The sequence below is a fragment of the Silurus aristotelis genome (assembly GCF_946808225.1).
Source record: "Silurus aristotelis genome assembly, chromosome: 21".
NCBI lineage: Eukaryota > Metazoa > Chordata > Actinopteri > Siluriformes > Siluridae > Silurus > Silurus aristotelis.
In genome coordinates this window covers 10,792,631-10,815,914 of record NC_139594.1, presented here as the reverse complement: position 1 = coordinate 10,815,914, position 23,284 = coordinate 10,792,631, and the positions used below count along the sequence as shown (strand labels likewise).

General features: G+C 37.2%; 1 protein-coding gene across 2 annotated transcripts in view; it reads right to left on the bottom strand.

Annotated features, from left to right (window-relative positions):
• csmd3b (CUB and Sushi multiple domains 3b) overlaps positions 1–23,284 on the bottom strand; it is a 399,549-nt gene that overhangs the window by 334,785 nt on the left and 41,480 nt on the right. For both annotated transcript variants that reach the window (XM_083523961.1, XM_083523962.1), the window contains exon 2: positions 14,021–14,243. In XM_083523961.1, coding sequence (XP_083380087.1) covers positions 14,021–14,243 — 223 coding nt within the window. The remainder of the gene's footprint in view (positions 1–14,020; positions 14,244–23,284) is intronic.

Sequence of the window (23,284 nt, the reverse complement as noted above, 5' to 3'; positions counted from 1 at the left end):
CAATTTCCCCGTAGCCCTTTCCAGCCTTGTGGAGGTGTACAATTTTGTCTCTAGTGTCTTTGGACAGCTCTTTGGTCTTGGCCATGTTGGTAGTTGGATTCTTACTGATTGTATGGGGTGTACAGGTGTCTTTATGCAGCTAACGACCTCAAACAGGTGCATCTAATTTAGGATAATAAATGTAGTGTAGGTGGACATTTTAAAGGCAGACTAACAGGTCTTTGAGGGTCAGAATTTAAGCTAATAGACAGGTGTTCAAATACTTATTTGCAGTTGTATCATACAAATAAATAGTTTAAAAATCATATATTGTGATTTCTTAAATTCTTTTTTTTAGATTATGTCTCTCACAGTGGACATGCACCTACGATGACAATTTCAGACCCCTCCATGATTTCTAAGTGGAAGAACTTGCAAAATAGCAGGGTGTTCAAATACTTATTTTCCTCACTGTACAAGACTAGGCTCAAGGGACCATGGCTTTGTGGTTTGTGAACATTTAAAAAAAAAAAAAAACTTTTACATGCATTTTTTTCACATTGAAAAATAATGAGTCAAACAGTTGATCCCAGATGGTATGAAAATTGTAAAAAAAAGTTATCCTCAATACAACAATCACTGAAATATCCACTGAATCAAGACCCAATTAGTTGCTTGATTTCATTAAATAATTTAATTCTTTTTTTTTTCCTTTATGTGTTGGTTATATACAAATTACCCAGCCTGAACACACTATTAAACACAATATTATTTTTGTGGTGCTATTACAAAAAAAGTGAATTGTTTGCTTTTACATGTGGTTGACCCTCTAATTCTGTATAATTTTAATACATTACATTGGATGGTCATATATCAACATTTTCTTTTTATCCACTCTTTCAGATGCTCATTTGGGGCACTGTTTCAGGAGGTATGGTTATGTAAGCCAACGGAGGCCCTGACCTCCTGGTAGTATCTGGACAGGCTTAGTCCAGTGGGAGGATCGAGCCTGATTAAGATTTCACAGTAATAGACAGGACTTGTTAAACTTAAGGGTTCTTAGTGTCTGTCTACTTTCTAATAGCTTTTCTTATAGCTGACTGCCCGGAAACCAGAAAGCACTCAAAGAATTAGGAGGTTTGTTCTATTCATTTTGAAGAAGAATAGGCCGAGCGGTATAAAATCCTTGCCACGTTGATTAAATTATAGCAATAGTTAAAGCAAAAAAAACATAATTCAATTAAATTGATTGACTGTTATAACACATTGTGCAGTGTACATAAAAATGACACTTATCAAAAGAGGGGCTCAGGTAAGAAATTGCAAAAAGTGAACGAGAAGCGTGTCATTCCTGTATTGCATTTGTACTTGTCAAATCAATATTAAACTCTATTTGAATTTTTGTCAAATACAGAGCCAGGGCAGAAATGAGAACAATACAGAGTTCCTTAAAAAGTTAACATTAAGCATTTGGCAAGATGACAGTAAGTGTAAAGTATATATATATATATATATATATATATATATATATATATATATATATATATATATATATATATATATATATATAATTTTAGTTTATATGTTCCACAAAACTATTCCACATTCCACAAAACTATTCCACATTTACTAGCTGTTATAATACACTTCTGAGAAGATGTTCAACTATATTTTGGAGTTTGGTTCTGGAGATTTGTGCTCATTCAGCCACAATTGTATTAGTAAAGTCAGGTACTGATGTAGGGTGAAGAGGCCTGGGGTCAGTGCTGCAATACATCTCAAAGGTGATCAGTAGGATTAAGGTCAGAGCTCTAGAGCAGGCCACTCAAGATCTTCCACTCCAAACCATGTAAACTATTTCTTCATGGAGATGACTTTGTTCACAGGGGCAGCGTCATGCTGAAACAGGTTTGGGCCTGCTATCTTTAGCTGCTACATCATCCAAAGATATCTTATACAATTGCCTCCAACTTTTTGGTAATGTTTGGAGAAGAACGACATGTGACTGGAAAAGTCAAGTGTCCCAGTACTTTTTTGTACATATAGTGAATATACATGTGTGTATGCATGTATGTTTGTATGTATGTATGCATGTTATGTCTGTAGGTATATATTTATTTATATATTTACCTAGAGATGAGCAATGCAATAGAAATATAGTGCATCAACATTGCTTTTGTGCAACATTTCTTCTCCTTATGCTCCATCACTCTTATGCTCAGACTTTCTTTTTTCTATTAGAATGATTTGAGCATTTATATGAAAATAATTTAACTTTATTTAGAATTACAACACACACAAAAAAAGAAAGATATTCCTTCATATTTTTCCAACCTCTATCCTTGATTGTTATTGAGTCTGAGAGGTAACATACTGTAAAATTTTCAGTTGTTTATTCATTCATCTTGAGTAACTGCTTTATCCTGGATGTGGAGCCTATCCCAGGAGAGCTGAGTATGAACAGTGAATACAACCTGGTTGGGATGCCAGTCTGTTGTGATTAATCATAAAAACACACACACACACACACACACACACAAACAAAGACAATTGAGCGTAGCTGAATGAGGAAGTGGTATGTCAATCACAGCAGTTGACATGTCTTTAGTGTATCACATGTCTGCATGATCTATTTTTGACCATGTGGTATGAACATGGAATATAAATATGCATCAGTGATGTCTGGCTAAATGTTTGGCAGCCTTAAGATACTGAACTCGGTTATGGTAAATAAGGCGTGACATTATTCTGCTTTAAAATGACTATGGGCGTTAGTTCAGGAAGCGAAGCTATAATAAAAGATTCATAATAATTTACAGATTATACCCAGGATGAACAAAACAATGTGTAATGAACCAAACAAAAGCAGAAAATCAACAGAAAGCAAAAAGTGTGATAAGTCATATAAAGAAAGTATAACTACAAGTGTGTATAGCAAAATCCCCAGTGCTGAATTAACACTCAGAGTATTCATTTGGGTCTAATTGAGCATACATTTCTAAACATAACAGGGTGTTCAATTAACACTGGGGATTTTTATTCATAAAAAAAACTTTTATATCTACAATATCTTTATAGTAGATGGGGAAAAAAAATGGTGCATAGCGTTCTGTTTCTGGAAAAGGTGAGTGCAGCATTTCCTATATTCACCACAGGATGTCAGTAGCTCAAGCTGGAGAGAGCAAAAGAGCTCATCTCCCCGCCACCTCTCTTTTACTGAGACTTCTCTTGGCAGAGAGCTCTGCACAGCAACAACCCACCCCGCATCTCATATATTTCCACTAGACCGGGAGTACCCAAGTTTTCAATCATTCCAAATAATAAGAGCCATACTGCCTTTTTAAGTTGAGAGTTTTACAAACTGTTGTGTGATTAAAGGCTGAATGGCAATTGAAAATGATGAAAGGTTCCATCTTTAAGAAAAAAACAAACAAACAAAAAAACATGTTATAGCTTGTGTTTACGTTCCACCCTCGCAAAGATTGTTTCCCCAAACCACCTGAGTAGCAAAGAGCACCAATGCAAATGCTCAATACATATACATAAACCAATACATATACTATATCCACTCAGTCAGAGGAAATAAGCCATACATATGTATCAGATGGAAATAGACGCACACAGAGGGATTTAGGTTAAAGCTCAGCATCTCTCCTTCTGTGTCTCTGCAGTAAAACTCTTCATGAATTTCACATTCTGTCCTTACAAGGTGTTAAGAGAGTCCGTCGTCAAACTATTCTCCACAGGTACCCCGATCAGACACCACAACAAACTGAAAAATGATTTATGAAGACGGGCAGGCTCGAGTGACACAACAGGGATGAATAATTGCTGGTGGCAGCTCACACTTCCTCTAGCTACATCTGCATACACACACTGATGGCTAATTATGCTGGAACGCCACAGGACTATGAGTCTGTGCTTACGGGCCAGCATAGCGCTGAGGCTCTCTGTCATGATGACATACACCCACACACCCACCTACCCACACGCGCACACACACACACACACACACACACACACACACACACACACACACACACACACACACACTATTAATTAGTCTAACTGCTTAAAAGTCTACAAGTTATAAAGAATTGAGCATTTAAATGCAGGAAATCTTTAAGCTTATTTAAACATTGTAAGCCCCCCCCCCCATGCTATAATTAATACAATGCTAGAAAACAGTGTTAAACAAAAGAAAAAGAGAAAACTTTAACCAAATTCTACGTTTTGCCTTTATTTAAAAAAAAATATATATATATATTACTAATATAGAATTGTATTTTACTTAATTTTTCTTATCTTTTTTTTTTTTTTTTTTTTTTACTTTTTTTATGCTGTAAAAAAAATTTCCTATAATAACTACAATTAAAATACATTATTAAAAAATGAGGCATTTTACACATTCAAAAAAAGACTTTGTTTGGAACTAAACATTAGAACACTGTAGATATACTGTTACAATCAATTAATCAATTCCTTTAAATCAATCAATTAATTTCAATTGAAATCAAATCTTAAAAGGGAAATAGGTGAATCAGCACCAAAAATCTTTCTTTAGTGTTTATAGTTTATAGCTCACAGATAAGATCCCATTCTTAGAGGATGTAAAAATTATTTAAAGTTTGTAGAAAGCTGCTAGTTTACATCACCTCCTGTTTTCACTGGGAGCCAGTCAGAAAGAAAATAATTTTTTACAGGATGATTAAAATGAATACTGACTCACACTGATAGGGCCACACTTTCTATTCACAAGTTATGATTGTGATTATGAATTTATCATATGAATAAATTCATGATACAGCAATATGAACATGAATATAGTCAAGTAGGACTGAAGAAAAAACCCAGAAACTGTTCTTTTTTAGCCTCTTGGATACATAAATTTTATGTACCATGCCAAAAAATTTTTTGGCATGAATCCCCATTCTTAGAGGATGTAAAAATTATTTAAAGTTTGTAGAAAGCTGCTAGTTTACATCACCTCCTGTTTTCACTGGGAGCCAGTCAGAAAGAAAATAATTTTTTACAGGATGATTAAAATGAATACTGACTCACACTGATAGGGCCACACTTTCTATTCACAAGTTATGATTGTGATTATGAATTTATCATATGAATAAATTCATGATACAGCAATATGAACATGAATATAGTCAAGTAGGACTGAAGAAAAAACCCAGAAACTGTTCTTTTTTAGCCTCTTGGATACATAAATTTTATGTACCATGCCAAAAAATTTTTTTTTTTTTTTTTTTTTTACTTTTTTTATGCTGTAAAAAAAATTTCCTATAATAACTACAATTAAAATACATTATTAAAAAATGAGGCATTTTACACATTCAAAAAAAGACTTTGTTTGGAACTAAACATTAGAACACTGTAGATATACTGTTACAATCAATTAATCAATTCCTTTAAATCAATCAATTAATTTCAATTGAAATCAAATCTTAAAAGGGAAATAGGTGAATCAGCACCAAAAATCTTTCTTTAGTGTTTATAGTTTATAGCTCACAGATAAGATCCCATTCTTAGAGGATGTAAAAATTATTTAAAGTTTGTAGAAAGCTGCTAGTTTACATCACCTCCTGTTTTCACTGGGAGCCAGTCAGAAAGAAAATAATTTTTTACAGGATGATTAAAATGAATACTGACTCACACTGATAGGGCCACACTTTCTATTCACAAGTTATGATTGTAGTTTCATATGAATAAATTCATGATACAGCAATATGAACATGAATATAGTCAAGTAGGACTGAAGAAAAAACCCAGAAACTGTTCTTTTTTAGCCTCTTGGATACATAAATTTTATGTACCATGCCACCATACGTAATATTTTTTAAGGATGAGTTCAAATCAGATTTTTTTGCTGTGACCTATTATATAAAAGATTTCCTAATGCACACAGAGTATAGGGACAAACTCTCAAAACAGCAGTAACAATGACATGGAAGTGGGATGTTAGAATATCTGTGCAGCATTTGTTTCTCTCAAACAGTCCAGAAATCTCCATGCAACAGCAAAATTCTAACCATTCGTCAAATGTGAATACCAGGAAAATAAAGTGGTTCCTCTTCAAAAAGTCGAGCAGCGTCAACAACGCTTTGGGAATGCTTCCATGTTGTCCACACATGTAATTAGTTCAATGGAAAGTGCAGCGTCACCAGAGGGGTGACGCCACGACCAAGTAGCTATAAATTCACGTGGAGTGAAATCCGGCGCTAGCTTCTGTTTATTCAGGAAGCGCTCTGTTTGTGTCCTAAAGAAATGGCAAGATATACTAAGCACTAAGAGCATAGCATTGTAGGTGGGTTCTTAAGGGAGCCGACTCGCATGACAATGGAAATGCTCCGCTCCCGGGAGAGCACTCTTTAAGGAAAATGCTCTCACTCCACGTGGTTCTGGCCCTGCTCTCGCTAAGGCGAAGTGGTGTTTAAGGACCTGGGGCTCACAGGTGGACCTCATACAAGGTCTGGAGACTGGCATGCACCTTTCTCCTTCCTCACTGGCTGTGTCCAGCCTTCTCTCGCAGGGTTCGGAAGCCCGCCAATCGGCGTTTTCTTCTCTTTGCAATGACAGCGCACAGCTCCACCTCTCTTCCTCTGAGGAGAGGAAGGGGATGATTTCGGTAAGCCAGTGGATATAATTTCTTAACCAGCCCTTTTTCGAGGAGCTATAGAAGCTGTTGCCAAGCTGGATTTAGATTAGCCAGGTAATCAGCAGAAAGCTCAACCATTCAGTTAGCTCCAAGATCGCTTTCTGCAACCTGCGTCACTGCCTCCATGCTGGAGTCTGCAATTTTTCCCAGACCTTCACACTGAGGTGTCCAGGTCTTGGGTTAAGCCTTATTCGGCCTGCCTCTTCAGTCCTAAGGTGACGCTATGTGCTAATATATTGGGACTGAAGCTGGCTGGCTATTCCTCCCCAGGTGCCACATCGTCCCTAAAAGCCCCGGCATTACACACCAAGTCCAGGCTGTCTGCTCACCATGGCTGTGCTGCAGGCCTATCAGGCTGACCTGCAAAGGGGCCTTGACGTGGGAGACACCACAGGAGGTCAGGAAGTCCGAGTGGCTCACCCTGTCGGATCTTTCTGACAGGGATAGGGCCATGCTGCTGGACGACTGTCTGGTGCTGACTGGCCTATTCGGTGAAGCTGTTGAAACGTGCATTAAAAGGTTCCAGTGGTTCAAGAACTGATGGAACTGAGGCCAAAAAGTCCTGATATAGGACAATCTGGGGCTCCTGCTGGTAATGGGCGCTGTGCACCTCCTCCCTTGTCTTCCGCCCAGTACTGTAGCAGACTTGGAAGGTTTGCTGCCTCTCAAGAGGCCCCTAGAGCTGCACCAGGATGTAGCTCCAGCTCTAGGAACACCAGAAGTCAGTCTCGAGGGTCTGTGAGGTGGTCCCTCTCTCAGGAAGAAAATCAGGGTTGTACAGCATAGCGAGCAAAACTGCATAGTTCCCAAAAAGGATGAAGGGTTGCATCCTATATTAGATCTGTGTTAGCTGAACCGCTCACTTTTGAGACTTCATTTCAGGATGCTGACCTTGAATCAGGTCGTGTCTCAAATTAGGTCCAAGGACTGGTTTGTCACAATAGACCTAAAGGCACAAACTTTTATGTCCATCCTTCCGCCTGTGTGTGGATGCGGCACTGGTCCCTGAATTCTGAATTATATTATATAGATTGGTTGATATTGGCTTGATCGAGGTTCGGCGTCCCGGCATCGAGATGTAGCGTCTGGCACAGGTCATTTCGATTTCATGTTTAGTATCCAATTTGCCACAAAATTATTTGTTACTTATTTTTCGAACAATGGTGCATTTTATTTGATCACGAAAGGTACCATACCGTCTTAATACACTTTGGATAAAATTTTTGAGTTTTATAGCCCAAACCACACCCACAGACACATGAAACAAAGGGAGTTTTTCCCTCCGAAATTTCAGGCCATAGCATTGGCCATTCCCCCCAAAGATGGGTGGGGTTCAGGACCTTTAAAACATCTTAAACCCAACTAATTAATGTTCAGTCAAGAAAAGCAAGCTCACTCACTCGGCTCGAATGGAAAGGCTCGGACCCCTGGGGCCCGAAGGCCCGGAGAGTCGGACGCTTAGAACAGCCCAGCAGCGACTCTTCGAGACAAGATCTTAAATCATTTTGAGATCCTCCAGCAAGCTTTGTCTTCAAGAACAACACCTGCTCTGATCTTTAGGAGAACCTGGAAGAACATCTGACTCCATCCTAACTGACTCTTCAAAGATCTTTTTGTCGCATCTGGACTCTTGTGCAACAATCCAATGCAAGTAACCGTTTTACCAACCAATTTAGATGCGTATTTAAATGTGAGCCCTTAATCAAATTTTGAATTCGAGAAAGTGAATTGAAATTACTTGATGAGTCTCATTTAGGATGTGATTAATTTTGAGGTTTAAGCTTGCCATTCCTTTCCTTTCTTTCTCTCCTTTCTTCTTTTCCTTTCTCTTCCTCCTTTTTCTATTTTTTACTTTTTGTTTATTTTTATTTTTATTTTCTTTATTTCTTTTTGTTTGTTTGTGTAGTTAGTTTAATGTTGTGTTTGTCTCATTCATTAAACGCCGTATTTTTCATAAGTGATTGTCTCTGAGTACTAAGGTTCCTGCAGCATTCGATCTGAACTACATGCTTTTTTAATTGTACGGTATAAAGTAAAGGGGGGTTGCATCTTTCTCGGCCGGGAAGATACCTCTTTTATAGAATTAATATAAAATTATACTGTCTGTTTGCCGGACGAACAGACCAATAAGTGTAACGTTAATTCCATTACCGTCAATTCAACTTAATTTAAATATTTAGGAGTAACTATAACCCGTTATAAATACTCATAAATATTCCCTTTTCTTTGCGAGCTAAATTCGCTACAGAGATGGCTTTCTCGCTCACATTAAGAAGCTGGGGTTAAGGCTAATTGGCAAAAAGTGTGTGCTTTCTCCATCACAGAGAACCACCTATTTAGGCGTAGTATGAGATTCAACCCTTATGCGGGCACAGTTGTCCCCTGCGTGTGTCAAATCTATTCTTTTGGCCATCAGAAGAGTGAGAGAAGGCCAGTCACTTACTGTGAAGCAGTTTCAAAGACTGCTGGGTCTGAGACCCCTCCAGTAGTGGCTCAGGACCTAAGGGTTCTCTTGAAGGGGTCACGCACTCCATACGATCAAGGTCACGTTGCGAGCCCTACTGGCCTGAGATGTGTGAAAAGACCCTGGGTTCCTGTCTTAACTCCCGTGCTGGGAGTTCCTGGTCGTTGCATAGTGCCTACGACAGATGTGTCTCTTACGGAGTGGGGGGCAGTCATGAATGGCCACTCCACCCAAGGTCTCTGGGGAGGGACCAATTGGAGGTGGCATATCAATTGCCTAGAGATGCTGGCCATGCTTCAAGCTCTTAAGCATTTAATCCCAGGCCTTTTATGCCACCATCCCTGTATGGATAACACTGCGGTGGTTTCCTACATCAACCACCAGGGAGGTCTGCGATCTCGCCTCCTGTAAAGCTGGCGCATCAGATTCTCCTGTGGGCCCTTGAGAGCAGCGTTTTTTACTAGGCCACTTAAACGAGGGAGCATATGCCACGGCAACGGCTGAGGTCCGGGCAATGGTGACTCCACCTGGATGTGATGGAGCCAATCCAGGAAAGATTTTAGATAGCACAAGTGTACCTGTTCACAACTCGGGTAACGTCGCACTGTACCCTCTGGTTGTTCCTTACAACTCCAGCCCATCTGGGGCTTAATGCTGTCTAAGGCGGCGCCTGTACGCCTTTCCCCCTGTCGCACTGCTCCCGGGAGTCAGAGTCCATCGCCATCTCCAGATGGTACAGAGTCCATCTCCTCCTTGTGGCCCCGTAGTGGCCCTGCAGGCCATGGTTGGCGGACCTAGTAGCCCTTCTCGAAAACCATCCTTGGGCGATTCCTCTCAGGAGGGATATTCTCTTTCAGGCAGACGGCACGGTAGTTCACCTACCACAGATCTAGCCATTCTCCAAGGTGCCTTTAAGGTTCCTTGCAGTCAAGACTGTGTTCCTCCTGGCCATCTCCTCTCTCAAAAGAGACCCTCTCTATGGCCCCTTCTTTCCTGGAATTTACACCAGTGCCTTTCCCTAAACAAAATCTGGGTATGTTCCCAAGGTACCCTCGGTTGTCCCACAGCCGGTAAGGTTCTAGTAAGCTTTCCATTGGACTGATTACACACGTGAACCAGAGCATGAAGAGCGCAAAAAAATCTTTCCAAAATCGTTGTTGACCAGCGCCTCATTCCCTCGGGCAACCATGGTTACACTTGTAACCTGAAGACTTTCTTCTAATAGATTAAAGGCACAGAACTGTAGAGGATGCAACATTATTCCCTTCACTTGAAACAGAAGACCCAAACATGTTTCAGCATGAAACTGCCTGCCTGTGCAAAGCCAGCTCCATGAAGATATGAGTTACATGGGTTGGAGTGAAAGATCTTGAATAGTTTGCTATAGAGCTTTGGCCTCAATCCTTTGGTATGAATTGGAACCATGACTGCACCCCAGGCTTCCTCACCCTACATAAACACGTGATTATACTAACACCCTTGTGGATGAATGATCACAAATCTCTACAACCAGATTCAAAAATCAAATAGAACATCTGCCCAGAAGAGTTATTATAATAGCAAATAGTAACTAAATGTGGACTGCTATAGTCCTTTAATCTGTTCATCTCTCTAATCTCCTCATCTGTCTATACTCCTTTAACAAATCAGATTTCAAAACTTGAATGCTAACCCTGCCATCAACATCACACTTGTCATCTTGCTAACAAGCTTTAACATCAGTCATACAGATGCATTGCATTCTGAAACTATGTGGGATTTAGAGGTGACCTTGAATAGTCGAAGATTCGATGCTTCGATAGGAGGAGCCTGATTCGACTACCAATTTCACAGTTAAATCTTTGCAAAGGTGTTATGAAACAAGGATCATTTCATTTTGGTTATATAGGGGTGCTCAATGTTTGATTTCACATAGAATCTGTAAAGTTACATTATTTTCTAATTTTATATAAACTTGGCAAATCTGATTCGACTATGTAAATCCTTAGATTTACACCTGATATAGGACAACACCCCTAGTTGGATCATATGATGAGCTTAATATTTAATTGTTTGATCGAATTGTGTTTTCTCCAATGCCACCCAGAGAATATTACTCTTTGGATCTGAACTTTAAATACACGCATGCTCAGGTTTTTACAATCATACACACAGAATATACAGTACATGGTACACACTTTGTTTTTCTGTGCTCCTTAACACAGCATGGACAGACAGGGAGGTCCTTAAATTTATACAACTAAATCAATTCACAGATTAATCTAAAATGTAAACCATAAACGGTCTCTTGGTTACGAGCAATTCGTTATGAGCTGTTATTCACTGCAATTTGTGTCAGATCTCTAAGGACGACCAGGGCGGTCATAAAAAATGCCATATATTTCTGTTTCCAAACACAAAATTCTAAATAGAGAAAAGCAAGTGTGAGAGAAATCCAAGAAAGAACAACTAAGAAGGAAGAGAAATCGCAGAGGTCAATCTCTGAATAAGGAGCATAATTTAGTAAGATAGAACAGCAACATGCAATGGCAAAGCAAAGCACACACGCATCACCTGCAGAGAACATCTTACATTATTTACACCTTGAACAGTTCTTGGCTTAGCTATATCATTACTCCTCTTCATTTTTAGCAGAGAAAATGAAAATAAATAAATAAAAAGAGACAGAGACAGAAAGAAGTATAAAACTCTTTTTAGATTATTCATTTAGCTCATTTTCTCCTTTCTTGCTCACAATCTCCTGCTTCTTATTGGTTGGCATGTTAGACGACAGTTGTCGGAGATTACTATATTGGAGCTGCAAATGATCCAGAACTTCACAGACAGTTAAACATACAAAAAATATCCATATCTCCTATTTCAAATGAGAAGGATTTCAGTTATGTTCAGCTGGAAGTACTTTTCTGTCTGGTATTTGCTTTTAGCAGGTGGCTGTGTTAAATCAGGCATGCTACTGCTAGTGTATATATATATATATATATATATATATATATATATATATATATATATATATATATATATATATATATATATATATATATATACACATGAGTAATGCACAAGTGATGTCTATTATGAATAAATGTTCATGAATGAATACTACAGTGAAATTCATAGAGCTTTAGAGATGTATGGAATTATCACATGTCAAAAAATGCCACTTAAAAATGAAATAAAACAATTCTGGGGAAGCCCTGACAAACAAAAAGAGGAAGGGTGATAGAAAGAAAGAGAAAGAGAGATACACAGAAAAATTACAGAGGCATAGGTGTAAAGACAGAGAAAGAGAGAAAACATAAGGGTGGTGGAGCGGCACTGTGCAGGCTGCTGAACAGCTGGAAGCTGACAAGTGTGTGGAGCTACACCACAAGCCGGGCTCTAAATCCCATGAGGCCCCCAGGAGACGACCCTGACCCAGCTTGCTGCCTGTACAGGGCATGAAACATGCTGATGTACACAAAACTAAAAGCACAGGTGAGACCAGCAAATACAGTCAGCTTCTCTACAGTGCTCATCCTTTCTGTAAAGCTGGATCACTGACACCACAGGTCCAGGTAATGGATGAGTTTGGGGATAACAAGTGGACTTGCTTTTGTTTTTGGATTATTTTTGGTTCAAAACAAATGTTTAACTAAGAAAACCTTTTTGGATCCTGTAAGCTGTAAATATAACACATATTTGGCTAGTGTCAACTGTCCAGTTTCCATGACCCTGTACCCAAATGTAGCTTCAGGTTTCTATTGTTGGCTGACAGAAACAGCAGCTAATTGAGCCAGGATACAGGTGTTATTTAGAAAGGATATGTTAAGAGTATATATTTTTTTCACTATATGAAATTCAATGTGTAACTGAGAACTGAGTTTTAAGCTCCCCTACAGTGTTGTATAAGATACCTCAGAGAAATACCTGCAAGTAGTTTTTCAACTGTACAAAATACATTTCATTTATAACCATTAGAAATACCTCAGAGAAAACAATGAAAACTAAAGCACCCAACTAAACGCATTTCCAATTTCCTCATAAATATCCAGATGTGTATCATGTTTACTGATAACTAATACATATGCATACTGTGGTTAGCTTCAGACTCATCATGTGTGTTCAGTCACATGTAACTTTCAGATAATGTAAAGCATTTCACATGTGCTGCACATGACATTAATGTCAGCCCTAACTGGCGATTTTGTGGATTTTGCAGATTACAAGTCTTAACACCATCAACAAAAACTTGATAAAAATGAATGGACCAAAAAGTCTCTATGCAACTAAATAATGAATACCACAATGGCTCATTAATTTCAATCTGAATCATTTATAATAAAAACTATTTAAAACTAAATAGTATTTATACATACTATCTTACAAACAGCCCACTAAATAACTAACATAATTATTATGGCTTTTGACATCTAGTTATATTCAGAATGCCTATTTACCCCCCACTTACTTCAACACTAATATAATTAATATCTTACATACCTCTGATAGCATTGCTTTTGTTTAATTAACATAGGAGGATTCTTGGCAGGGCATTAAAGTAGCCAGGCCCCATTGTATTTTGTTTTCAGATCGAAATTCTAATTAATTAAGATTGTCTATTGTCTATATGTTATAAACTACTTTTTCCTTGAGAAAAGCTAAATACTGCAAACCACACTGCATTTTCTGTTTCCATGACCCAGTTTGCACTGAGCTCATCACACAGCAACTTTCTTTTTCTGTGCATACTCTCCATTTTTTTTTCTGCAGCAAAAAGATTTAAAAAATTAATCAGGAGTCTCCTCAATATCAGTTTAAATGGGTCTGCACAATGCATCAATAGGGACTAAATAATCTCCACTAAATGGAAAGTCATAAAGGAACATCAAAAAACGTGTACATACTGCTTCTACTCTATAAGTGGCACTCACCTTGTCCTGAAGTTGGCTGGATGTGGATGTCCATCATAGAGGGATAAAAAATCATATTCCTCCTCCACTGCAAAAGATTGAAAGACTATCTGAATGCGGTTGCCTTCCTCTGCTACAATAACCCACGTACAGTTTGCCCCATTTGGGTAGCCATATGGAAAACCGGGGCTTTCAATGGTCCCATTTCTTCCTTTTAATGTCCCACCACATGTGTATATGAAACCTGTAAGCAGAAAAACAAAACATACACAGAAAACACATTAATATTACAGAGTATTTTCAAAAGGCATTCAAACAACTGTAACAACCTCCAAGTTAAGAGAGATTGTAAAAAGTAAAGTAGCTTTAATTTAAATATTCCAGGATATACAGCGCATAAATGCATCACACCATTTAATCATTTCATAATATCACATATGATCAACAAGCCAATCCTTTACACATCATGAAGTATTGTTTCCAGAGGCTTGGAACAATATTACAAACTAGTTTTGGGCAAGCTGATAGGTGCATATCATATAGGTGTTATAATTTCATATCGGTTATTTAGAACGCAGTGCAGAAGCATGCAAATAAATCAATGCATTGCATGAGCTCGCATTTCATTAGAGAAAGGAGGTTTGGGATCTAAAGATTCAAACAAATACATGCTTGTGGAAGTTTGTTGGCTTTTTTCTTTACCTTATAAGGAATTATATTTACAACCAATAGGACATTTTATTAGTGAACTGCTAATCAATAGTCATATGGTAGTTGTCTATTAAAGCAGCATCACATTAATTACTGCTATTTAATAGAAAACAAATGGGGCTGACTTGATACATTCAGAAAAAATATCAGTTATTCACTTTCAGTTCTCTCTGTATATATATATATATATATATATATATATATATATATATATATATATATATATATATATATATATATATATATATATATATATATTCAAAACACCAATTATAATGTGATTTTAGAATACAGTCAATTATTATTTAATCTCAGATAATGCCGAAAGATAAACAGATAATCCTCTTTGTACATGGCTTCAAAAATCAAGAAAAATACAGAAAAATTCTAACTTGGCTTTAATCCAAGGCATTGAAGGGAAGGCATCAAGCAATAATTATTGAAAATGAATTCATTAGGTAAATTAGCTCACAAAGTTACTGAAAATTTTATCCGGAACAAAAGCTGTTATAACTCTAAACCATGATCAACAAGTTGATAAATATCATCCCCCATTTAATTCATTCAGATGTGGGTTTCCTGGCGTACAGTGAACAAATATTTTTCATGAAACACTTATGCATGGCCAGATGGCCTGTAAAGTTTTTCATAATTTTAACAGGTTCGGCTAATTTATTAGCTGTTGAGAAACAATGAGTCATTACTAAAGGGACTTCCCCAATTTAATGTACTACATAAATGAAACCATAATATAACAAAAAAAAAAAAACAACACAAAATAAACACATGGCTTGGCTATTTGGATGTGTTGCACAGAAACAAAACTATCTGACAAGTGACAATCAGTCAATCACACACACACACACACACACACACACACACACACACACACACACACACACACACACACACACACACACACACACACACACACACACACACACATTTATATTGAAGAAAAAAAGTGTTTTATTCTGCTCCAGCCCACAACCCAACCATGAACATGACTGATCATGAGTGGTAAAAGTTAAAACTTTAATTTGTTTTCCGGGATCTGCCTCCAGGCATGAGTGACATTATTTTATTTTGTAGACAGAATGAAGGAGCGGCTTAAGGCCATTGTATTGTTTAAAAATAACAACACTGGATAATAAGAATTTATAAGCAATGAGTAAGAATATTTCATAAAAAAAACAATTGAAGTTGGAAGAAAAGTAAATAATGTTTACTTCAATCCCAAGTACAAATAAACATATAAATATATTTTTTATTTATTACAAATATATTTATGTCCAGCACAATGAAATACAGTGCCAACTACACAGCATACTGTCTTTGTGGAGTCTTGCAAGTTCCTCAGTGTATTCTGGTTTTCTCCTATCTCCCAAAAAATGAAACAAACCTTACAAAGGATTTCATTCTTGTTTAAAATACAAATATCTAGATAATTTCTCTATCTTTCTTATGGGAAATTTTTTTTATATATTTTAGTTGACTGACTTCATCACTTTATCACTGCTTAATTTTGTGTCTCATGCTCATTCATGTTTTAAAATGGGTATTATCTATGTTTTGTGCACCACTTAACAGATTTGTTCAGCACAAGTCAGGCACTTTAGGCATGTATATGAGCTGCTCTCTGCCACTCCTCATTGTTCAAATGCTCCAACATGATTTGCTGTGAAGGCCGAAGACACTGCAGGCCCTGATTGCGCTGCAAGCTGCCGTGACAAATTAGCACCTACATGGTGTGAAATGAGAGCACACTCTCACTTACACACTTATACACACAAATACAATTTGATCAGACTGGAAATCTGGCAGTTGAAATGAGTGAAGGTGTAGTCCCCTATCTCACTTTAAGGATTAAGCTGAATTGAACTGTAAAAAGAATAAAGCAACTCATTGCCATGCACCACAACAAACAGATGCACTGCTGGAGTCGTTTTGGGGCATGATGACGCACACATGGTGACAGGAAAGGATGATGTTAACATGGGTCAGTATCAAGCAATGTGCACCTCTGGTGCTACACGTCAGTGTTGGAATTCTTACCCTCTGAAGTAAAAATGGTGCACTTTCATTTATTATCACAGGGTTATATTTATTTCCGCAATCCAAATAATAACTATATGTAAGCCAGGGTTAGAAGAATGACCACTACAAGGACAAACATTTGTGGACACCTTAGCATAACACTTGTGCTTTTTGAATATGAAATTCCAAATGTATTCCTTACTTTGCTTCTACAATTAGCACCACTCTTCTGGGAAGGCTTTTCATTAGATTTTGGAGTGTGGCTGTGAGGATTGGCATTCGTAAAATCCGCCACTAATGTCAGAAGAGAAGGCCTGCGGTGCAGTCTGTGTGTGATGAGATGCACTTAATACTGAAAGCGTAGTTGATTGGCATGGTTTCTTAATAATCATGTGAGATTAATTGTAACTAAACTGTATGGCCAATTTGTTGTTTGGTTCTCCAAGGTGTTCAGTGAGGTCGAGGGCAGGGCTATGTGCAGAACACTTGTGTTCTTCACTAAAACATTGGCAAACCATGTCTTCATAGATCTCGTGTGAAAACGTGTGAAGAAAGGTCCTGACGGAGGAATAAAAAATGGCTGCAATGGTTAAGTGTCCACAAACTCAGTTATATCAGGTATGATAAGACAAGGAAGAAGAAAGCTGGTGAGGCTTAAAAAATTAAATTTTCAAATTAAAGATGTGATATCACAGGAAGTTAGCTATGAAGAAAGAAAGTGTTTTCCTAACCTTCCCAACTCTCAAACTTCATTTTGTGTTATTGTGTTGGCCATTAAGGCCTTAATGCCATTGTAGAACTGTTCACTTTTCTTCTTCTAAACAAACTCTAAGCTCATGAACCTTCTTAAGTTCTTAAATTTGTTAATAGATATAGTCTGAAAAGACAAGCTTCCAAGAAGCTTGAGGTCCCTTTTGGAACAGAAAAACTGGCCAAAGAAGTGTTTGAGATCTTAATCACTTAAGGAGAGAACTTGATGGCTATAAAAACGCTGCTGGGTCATAATTTAATTTTAAACAAACAAGAGGTCAGACAATAAAGTGTTTTGTGAGTATCTGAGCTATAGGGAACCATTCTAGATAACGCACAACATATAAATTTGAAGATAACTAGATATTGCAGCACATGCAGTACATACTGTATTCTATATAATGTAATGATGTTTTTATCGAATATGCCGAATGTAAACACTTGTAAGTATTGGTTCAGACGATAAAGTCTTCTGGCACCACATTGATGTTTATTCTCACTTAGGCTTACATAAGCCAATGGTCTTTATTTTGTTTCCCCAGTAAAAAGTAACAGTCATCTCATTTCCAAAGACTCTTAAAAGAACTTATTACGCTCACAAACACAGCGAGAGCAATTCAAGTTAACAAGCAATTGCTTACTCCTACAGTTAAATATTGTAGTGATAAGAAAATAAGGCTTAGACAGAGCAATTGATTATGCTGCAGCCCCAGAGAGAGAACACTGCTAAATTACCATCTTGACCTTAGCAATGAGATTAATGTGGAGATTTAGCAGCTTGTGCCCACTCCCCTGGGTGAACTGCCAACAGTACTGAGCCCCAAATTCTGAGATAGGGGAGAAAAAAACAGACACAGTGATTCCAGAGTCCATGGACAAAACACACAATGAAAAATCAGATTAATTAGAATTTACTCTTTATCGCCCGCGCATCCTTTAAAGAGCTAATTACCTGAACGGGAGAGGAGTGATGTTGCGTAAGGCCAACAAATATTAGCCAGGATAGAGCCTCAGAGATCTTTTAAGATTTTAAGAACTAATTTGTGTTGCAGATAAGGCGATAAGATAACTTAGGAGACTCCAGCGATGTCTAACTCACCCAAGAAAATTATTTAAGTTATGGGTTTTTATTAGAGAGCATAATGTGAAACACATAGCAGGGTGGAACCTTAAAGCTTGTCAGTGATTCACTGAAGCACTGGGTTAAGAGATTGCATACATTTTTTAAATTGAGATAAATCATACCTGCCCTGCATGAAAGAGCCAAAAAAAACGTGCCTGTTCGAAACTATTTTTAGCAAATGAACATATTCTGAGCAGGGGAAAATTAAGCATGAAGAATTTGTGAAGATTAAAAATCCCATCGTGATAAGATTTACTTTTTAGAGTATCATTATTTTAGTAGTTCAGGATATTTATTCTTGAGCTTTAAAAATGCCTGCTAGTTACTGTACCCCTCCAGAGGTCCACAATCTTTCTCTAGATAATTAGTCAGGCAGGCCAATTTTTTAAAAGCCAGCAATTAAAACAATACTGCACATCATTTGAGATCCAAATACCCACCATAGACAAACAGTTTTTCTCAAGGCCAAGAGCTTGTTGCTGCATAAGTGTTCAGTAATTTCCTTCCCCCTTCCTCATTCAAGCTGCCTTTGCAGTTCTACCATTAAAAAGGCAGTGATTAACATTTAAATAATTTAAATAATTTCTTTAACCAACATCTACTTACTATACATTTCTACTATACTTCTATGTTTACTTTTATTCTCCTCTCTCTCTCTCTCTCTCTCTCTCTCTCTCTCTCTCTCTCTCTCTCATATACACATGAAGGTTCACACTTTGTAATGGCCTTTCTAAGAAAGACAGCATGAACATATACAGGATGCTCTACATTTTCTACAAACTACACATTCACTTCAGTAACACTGAATTACAGGGAATCTCTGAACAGAATTCATTCTCCACAGAAAGTAAAAAAAAAATTAAAAATCTAAGCTCATTAAGTTTTATTCAGGAAAGGCAGAAGGCATATCTACTTGAAATCTGGAAAGTAACCAAGACCAAAATTTCAAGTTCAAAATCTGTTATTTTCTGCATGTGCAACCCTGATTTGTCCGCTTTCCCTAAATACCATGTACAACAACTGCAACAATCTGCACTTTGCTTTCAACTAACATGTATAAAAAAAATTAACATTTCCATTACTATCACATCCTACCTAGCACTAGTACTTGATGAGTTCATGTTGAATTAATGTATAACAAATACATACAAAGCCTTGCTCCAACATGCAATGCATGAACAAATATGGAAATACTACTGGCTCTTTATTAAATTTCTCTGTTGTGGTGTTGTTGCTACTGGGATTGAGGTAAACAGCAGGTTGCAGAACCGCTGCATTAACTGCACTTTTATTCTCCATATTGGTTTCGGGGACATGCTGCAAATGTGTATGCAATTTCTGCCGGTGTGAGCTGACAGCCGAAGTGGTGCTACTCTGTCTTTTGTGACCCTCCACATTCAGATGATAGAAGTGTGTGTCTCATTTTCATCTTGGCACATGGCCAGCTCTCACCAATTTTCCATGAGCAGTGATGTCTGCCAATATACAGTAGTATTTATAACTAAATTATCGTCCATCCTCAATCCCCATTTATGCACTGCTGACAATGCGTGTAAACAGAGTTTATAAATAAAATGTTAAAAACGAGCCATTTAAATGAAGTGTAAACTGGAAAGCATATTTATTTGAGTCTTTGGCTTTTTTTCCCTGTTAACTTGCTTTCTGAAGCTTCCATTAATAACTTAATTTACAGAAGAACAAAGAACTGGCCAAATGCGAATGGAATAATGCAATTCAAAATGCTTCCTATGCCGTAAGTCATTCAATTTGAAAGCCATGCACTGCAATTCATGTTACAGAAATAAAGTGCATTTGAAATTAAATGATCTTGCAAGCATTTGGAACAGTTTAGTGCTCAAAATACTCATACCTGTTTTTATGTACCGTAAAACAGTGAACAAACAAGACATTCACTTTTTTATTGACTCATTATAACAACTTATATATTGAAATTGTATATATACTGTATCTTGTAGTGTAAAAAGAGAATGGGATGCTAATGTAAAATACTGGAACGGTAACATTGACTAACTGGAGTGGGTAAAAGTGTGTTGTGTGTGTATATATATATATATATATATATATATATATATATATATATATATATATATATATATATATATATATATATATATATATATATAAATTTATATTACACATGAAATTTGGGAAGGAGCCAGATTTTTACCCCCATCATTCATTATATCGTTATAAAAGCACATAATTAATGTTTTAGTCCTTGCGGGATTAATTTTAACATATGAATTGCCGAAATTATGTAGCTGCATTTTTTGGCATCTCTTTCATTTTCTGAATAATGGACCTGAATATTAATAATAGTTACAGTTCTCTATGTAGCTTTTTATTATCAACATCTCAAACAAAGTCCCATTCAGATTTACTCATTTTTTTGCTTTTGTTTTAAATTAAGCACTACAGTCTGTAATATAAAAATTTGCCATCAGTATATGACTGCAAACAAATTATCAACAATATTGTAATTCACAACAACACAAACCCGGTCGTGTTCTACCGCTTAATTAAATATTCATCAATATCTCATCTCACATGATGTCACCACCAAATTTCCTTTCATCCCCTGATTACCAGTGTCCAGTGATAACTAAGACTCCAGCTATTAATAAGCAAGTAACCTTTCTTTGCATCAACCAGTCTACACTGATACACATCACTACGAATGTCTCTCAGCAATGCATAGCATAGATTAAACCCCGGCTGTCTCAGAGCAAGGACAACCAAATTAGACAGACATAGACAAAAGACAGCAGGAAGCATAACCTCAGTCTCTCTGATAACAAAATATAAACATGGGAGAAATCGATGGAAAAAAGAGACCAATCAAACTGTCCATCAAAGTGCAAGTGATGCTCCTAAAGTGCAGACACATTCCAGCATGAGGACATATAGAAGCAAGTATGTCACATTTCCACAAAATGCTGTTGCTACTATACAGTAGACCTTCATTATGTACTTACTGCCAGCTTGCAAAAGATTCATATAACAATTTGTCACATACTTGAAAATTGTATACACGTGGTGCACTTTTAATTTGTGTTTAGACTGTTTTCCAAGGTTGCCCTTAACGTATTTTTGTAATTATTTTTTTAGTGAAATGTACACACTATATGAACAAAAGTATCAGGACATCTGACTTTTCCTAACAAATGTGGTTCTTGCCCAAACTGTTACCACAAAGTTGGAGGCACACAATTGTATAGGATGTCTTTGGAGGTGGTAGCACAAGATTTTTCCTTCACTTTACCTAGGAGACCCAAACCTGTTGCAGCATGACAATGCTCCTGTGCACAAAGCCAGCTCCATGAAGATATGCATTAAAAGGGTTGGAGGGGAAGATCTTGACATCAATACCTGACTTTACTAACAGGATAACTAGAGGTAAACAGCAAATAGGGACTACATGTGGAAATGGATGTTCAAAAAGCACCTACAAATCTTATGGTCCACAATTCTTTTCCGTATTGTGTACATTAAAGGTAAAACAGTGCATATGCTTCATACTACCATTTCAGCATCAGTAAAAAAATTGTTTGTTATACTATTTGTCTTGTATCTGTGTTTTCTAAAAATAAATATTTTTTGATTAATAATCATTTGGAAATGTTTAAGATCTCAAACTTTACATATGCTTACACTGTACACTTAGCAGAACAAGTGTGTTGGGTAGTTGTAATTTACATTTACAGCATTTGGCAGACATCCGTATCCAGAGTGACACAACTGAGCAGTTGAGGGTTAAGGGCCTAGTTCAAAGACCCAGCAGTGACAGCTTGATAGAGCTAAGATTTGAACTTGTGACATTCTAATCAGGAGCATTCATAGCATGCCCAATGATAACTCAACTTAAGGTTAAGCCTTTAAACTAAAAGAATCAGTAGATTCAGATTTTCCTCTCTTTTTATTCATTCAATTAATTCATAGTTGCAAGAGATCCAGATCTTATCCTGGGAAATCACTGGTTGTAAGGTGGGAATACACCATGGCTGCCAATCCTTCCCAGGGTACCATAAGTACAAACATTCACACATTCTTTCACACCTAGGGGCAATTTAGAGTAGGCAACCCACCTACTGGCTGGAACCCATAGGAAAGCCACTTACAAAAGGAGAACATGCTAAGAAGCTCCACAGAGACTAGAACCTGAGCTCAGGATCAAATCAGGCCCTGGAGCTATGAGGCAGCAAAACAATACCTGCTGCAATTTTATCACCATTAAACTTACAAAACATTTCTATTAGTTATACTGATCAATCTAGAGTAATTACTACGCACAAATATAAAAATATCTGACAGGTTTCCTGTTGGGAAGAGAAGTGCTTGATGAGCAATGAGGACTGCTTTTTAAATGAGAAATGAATAAATAAAACGTAACGATACAAAACGTTTCATTTTGGTTACTGATGTTCATTGAATTAATAATCAGAGCAGTGAAAGATCCTCACAAAAGCAGTAAAGCATGGGGAAGACAATGTGCGTTCATATGTGTGTGTTTTTTGAGTAGTTTAGAGAAGACGATAAATTAAAGGGGCATCAGTTACATGCTGTGCATCTTTGGCAGCACTGATCGATCCTCAAACCTCCTTGATCTTCTAATAACCCAAACAAGAAGCCCTCCAGCTGGCTGC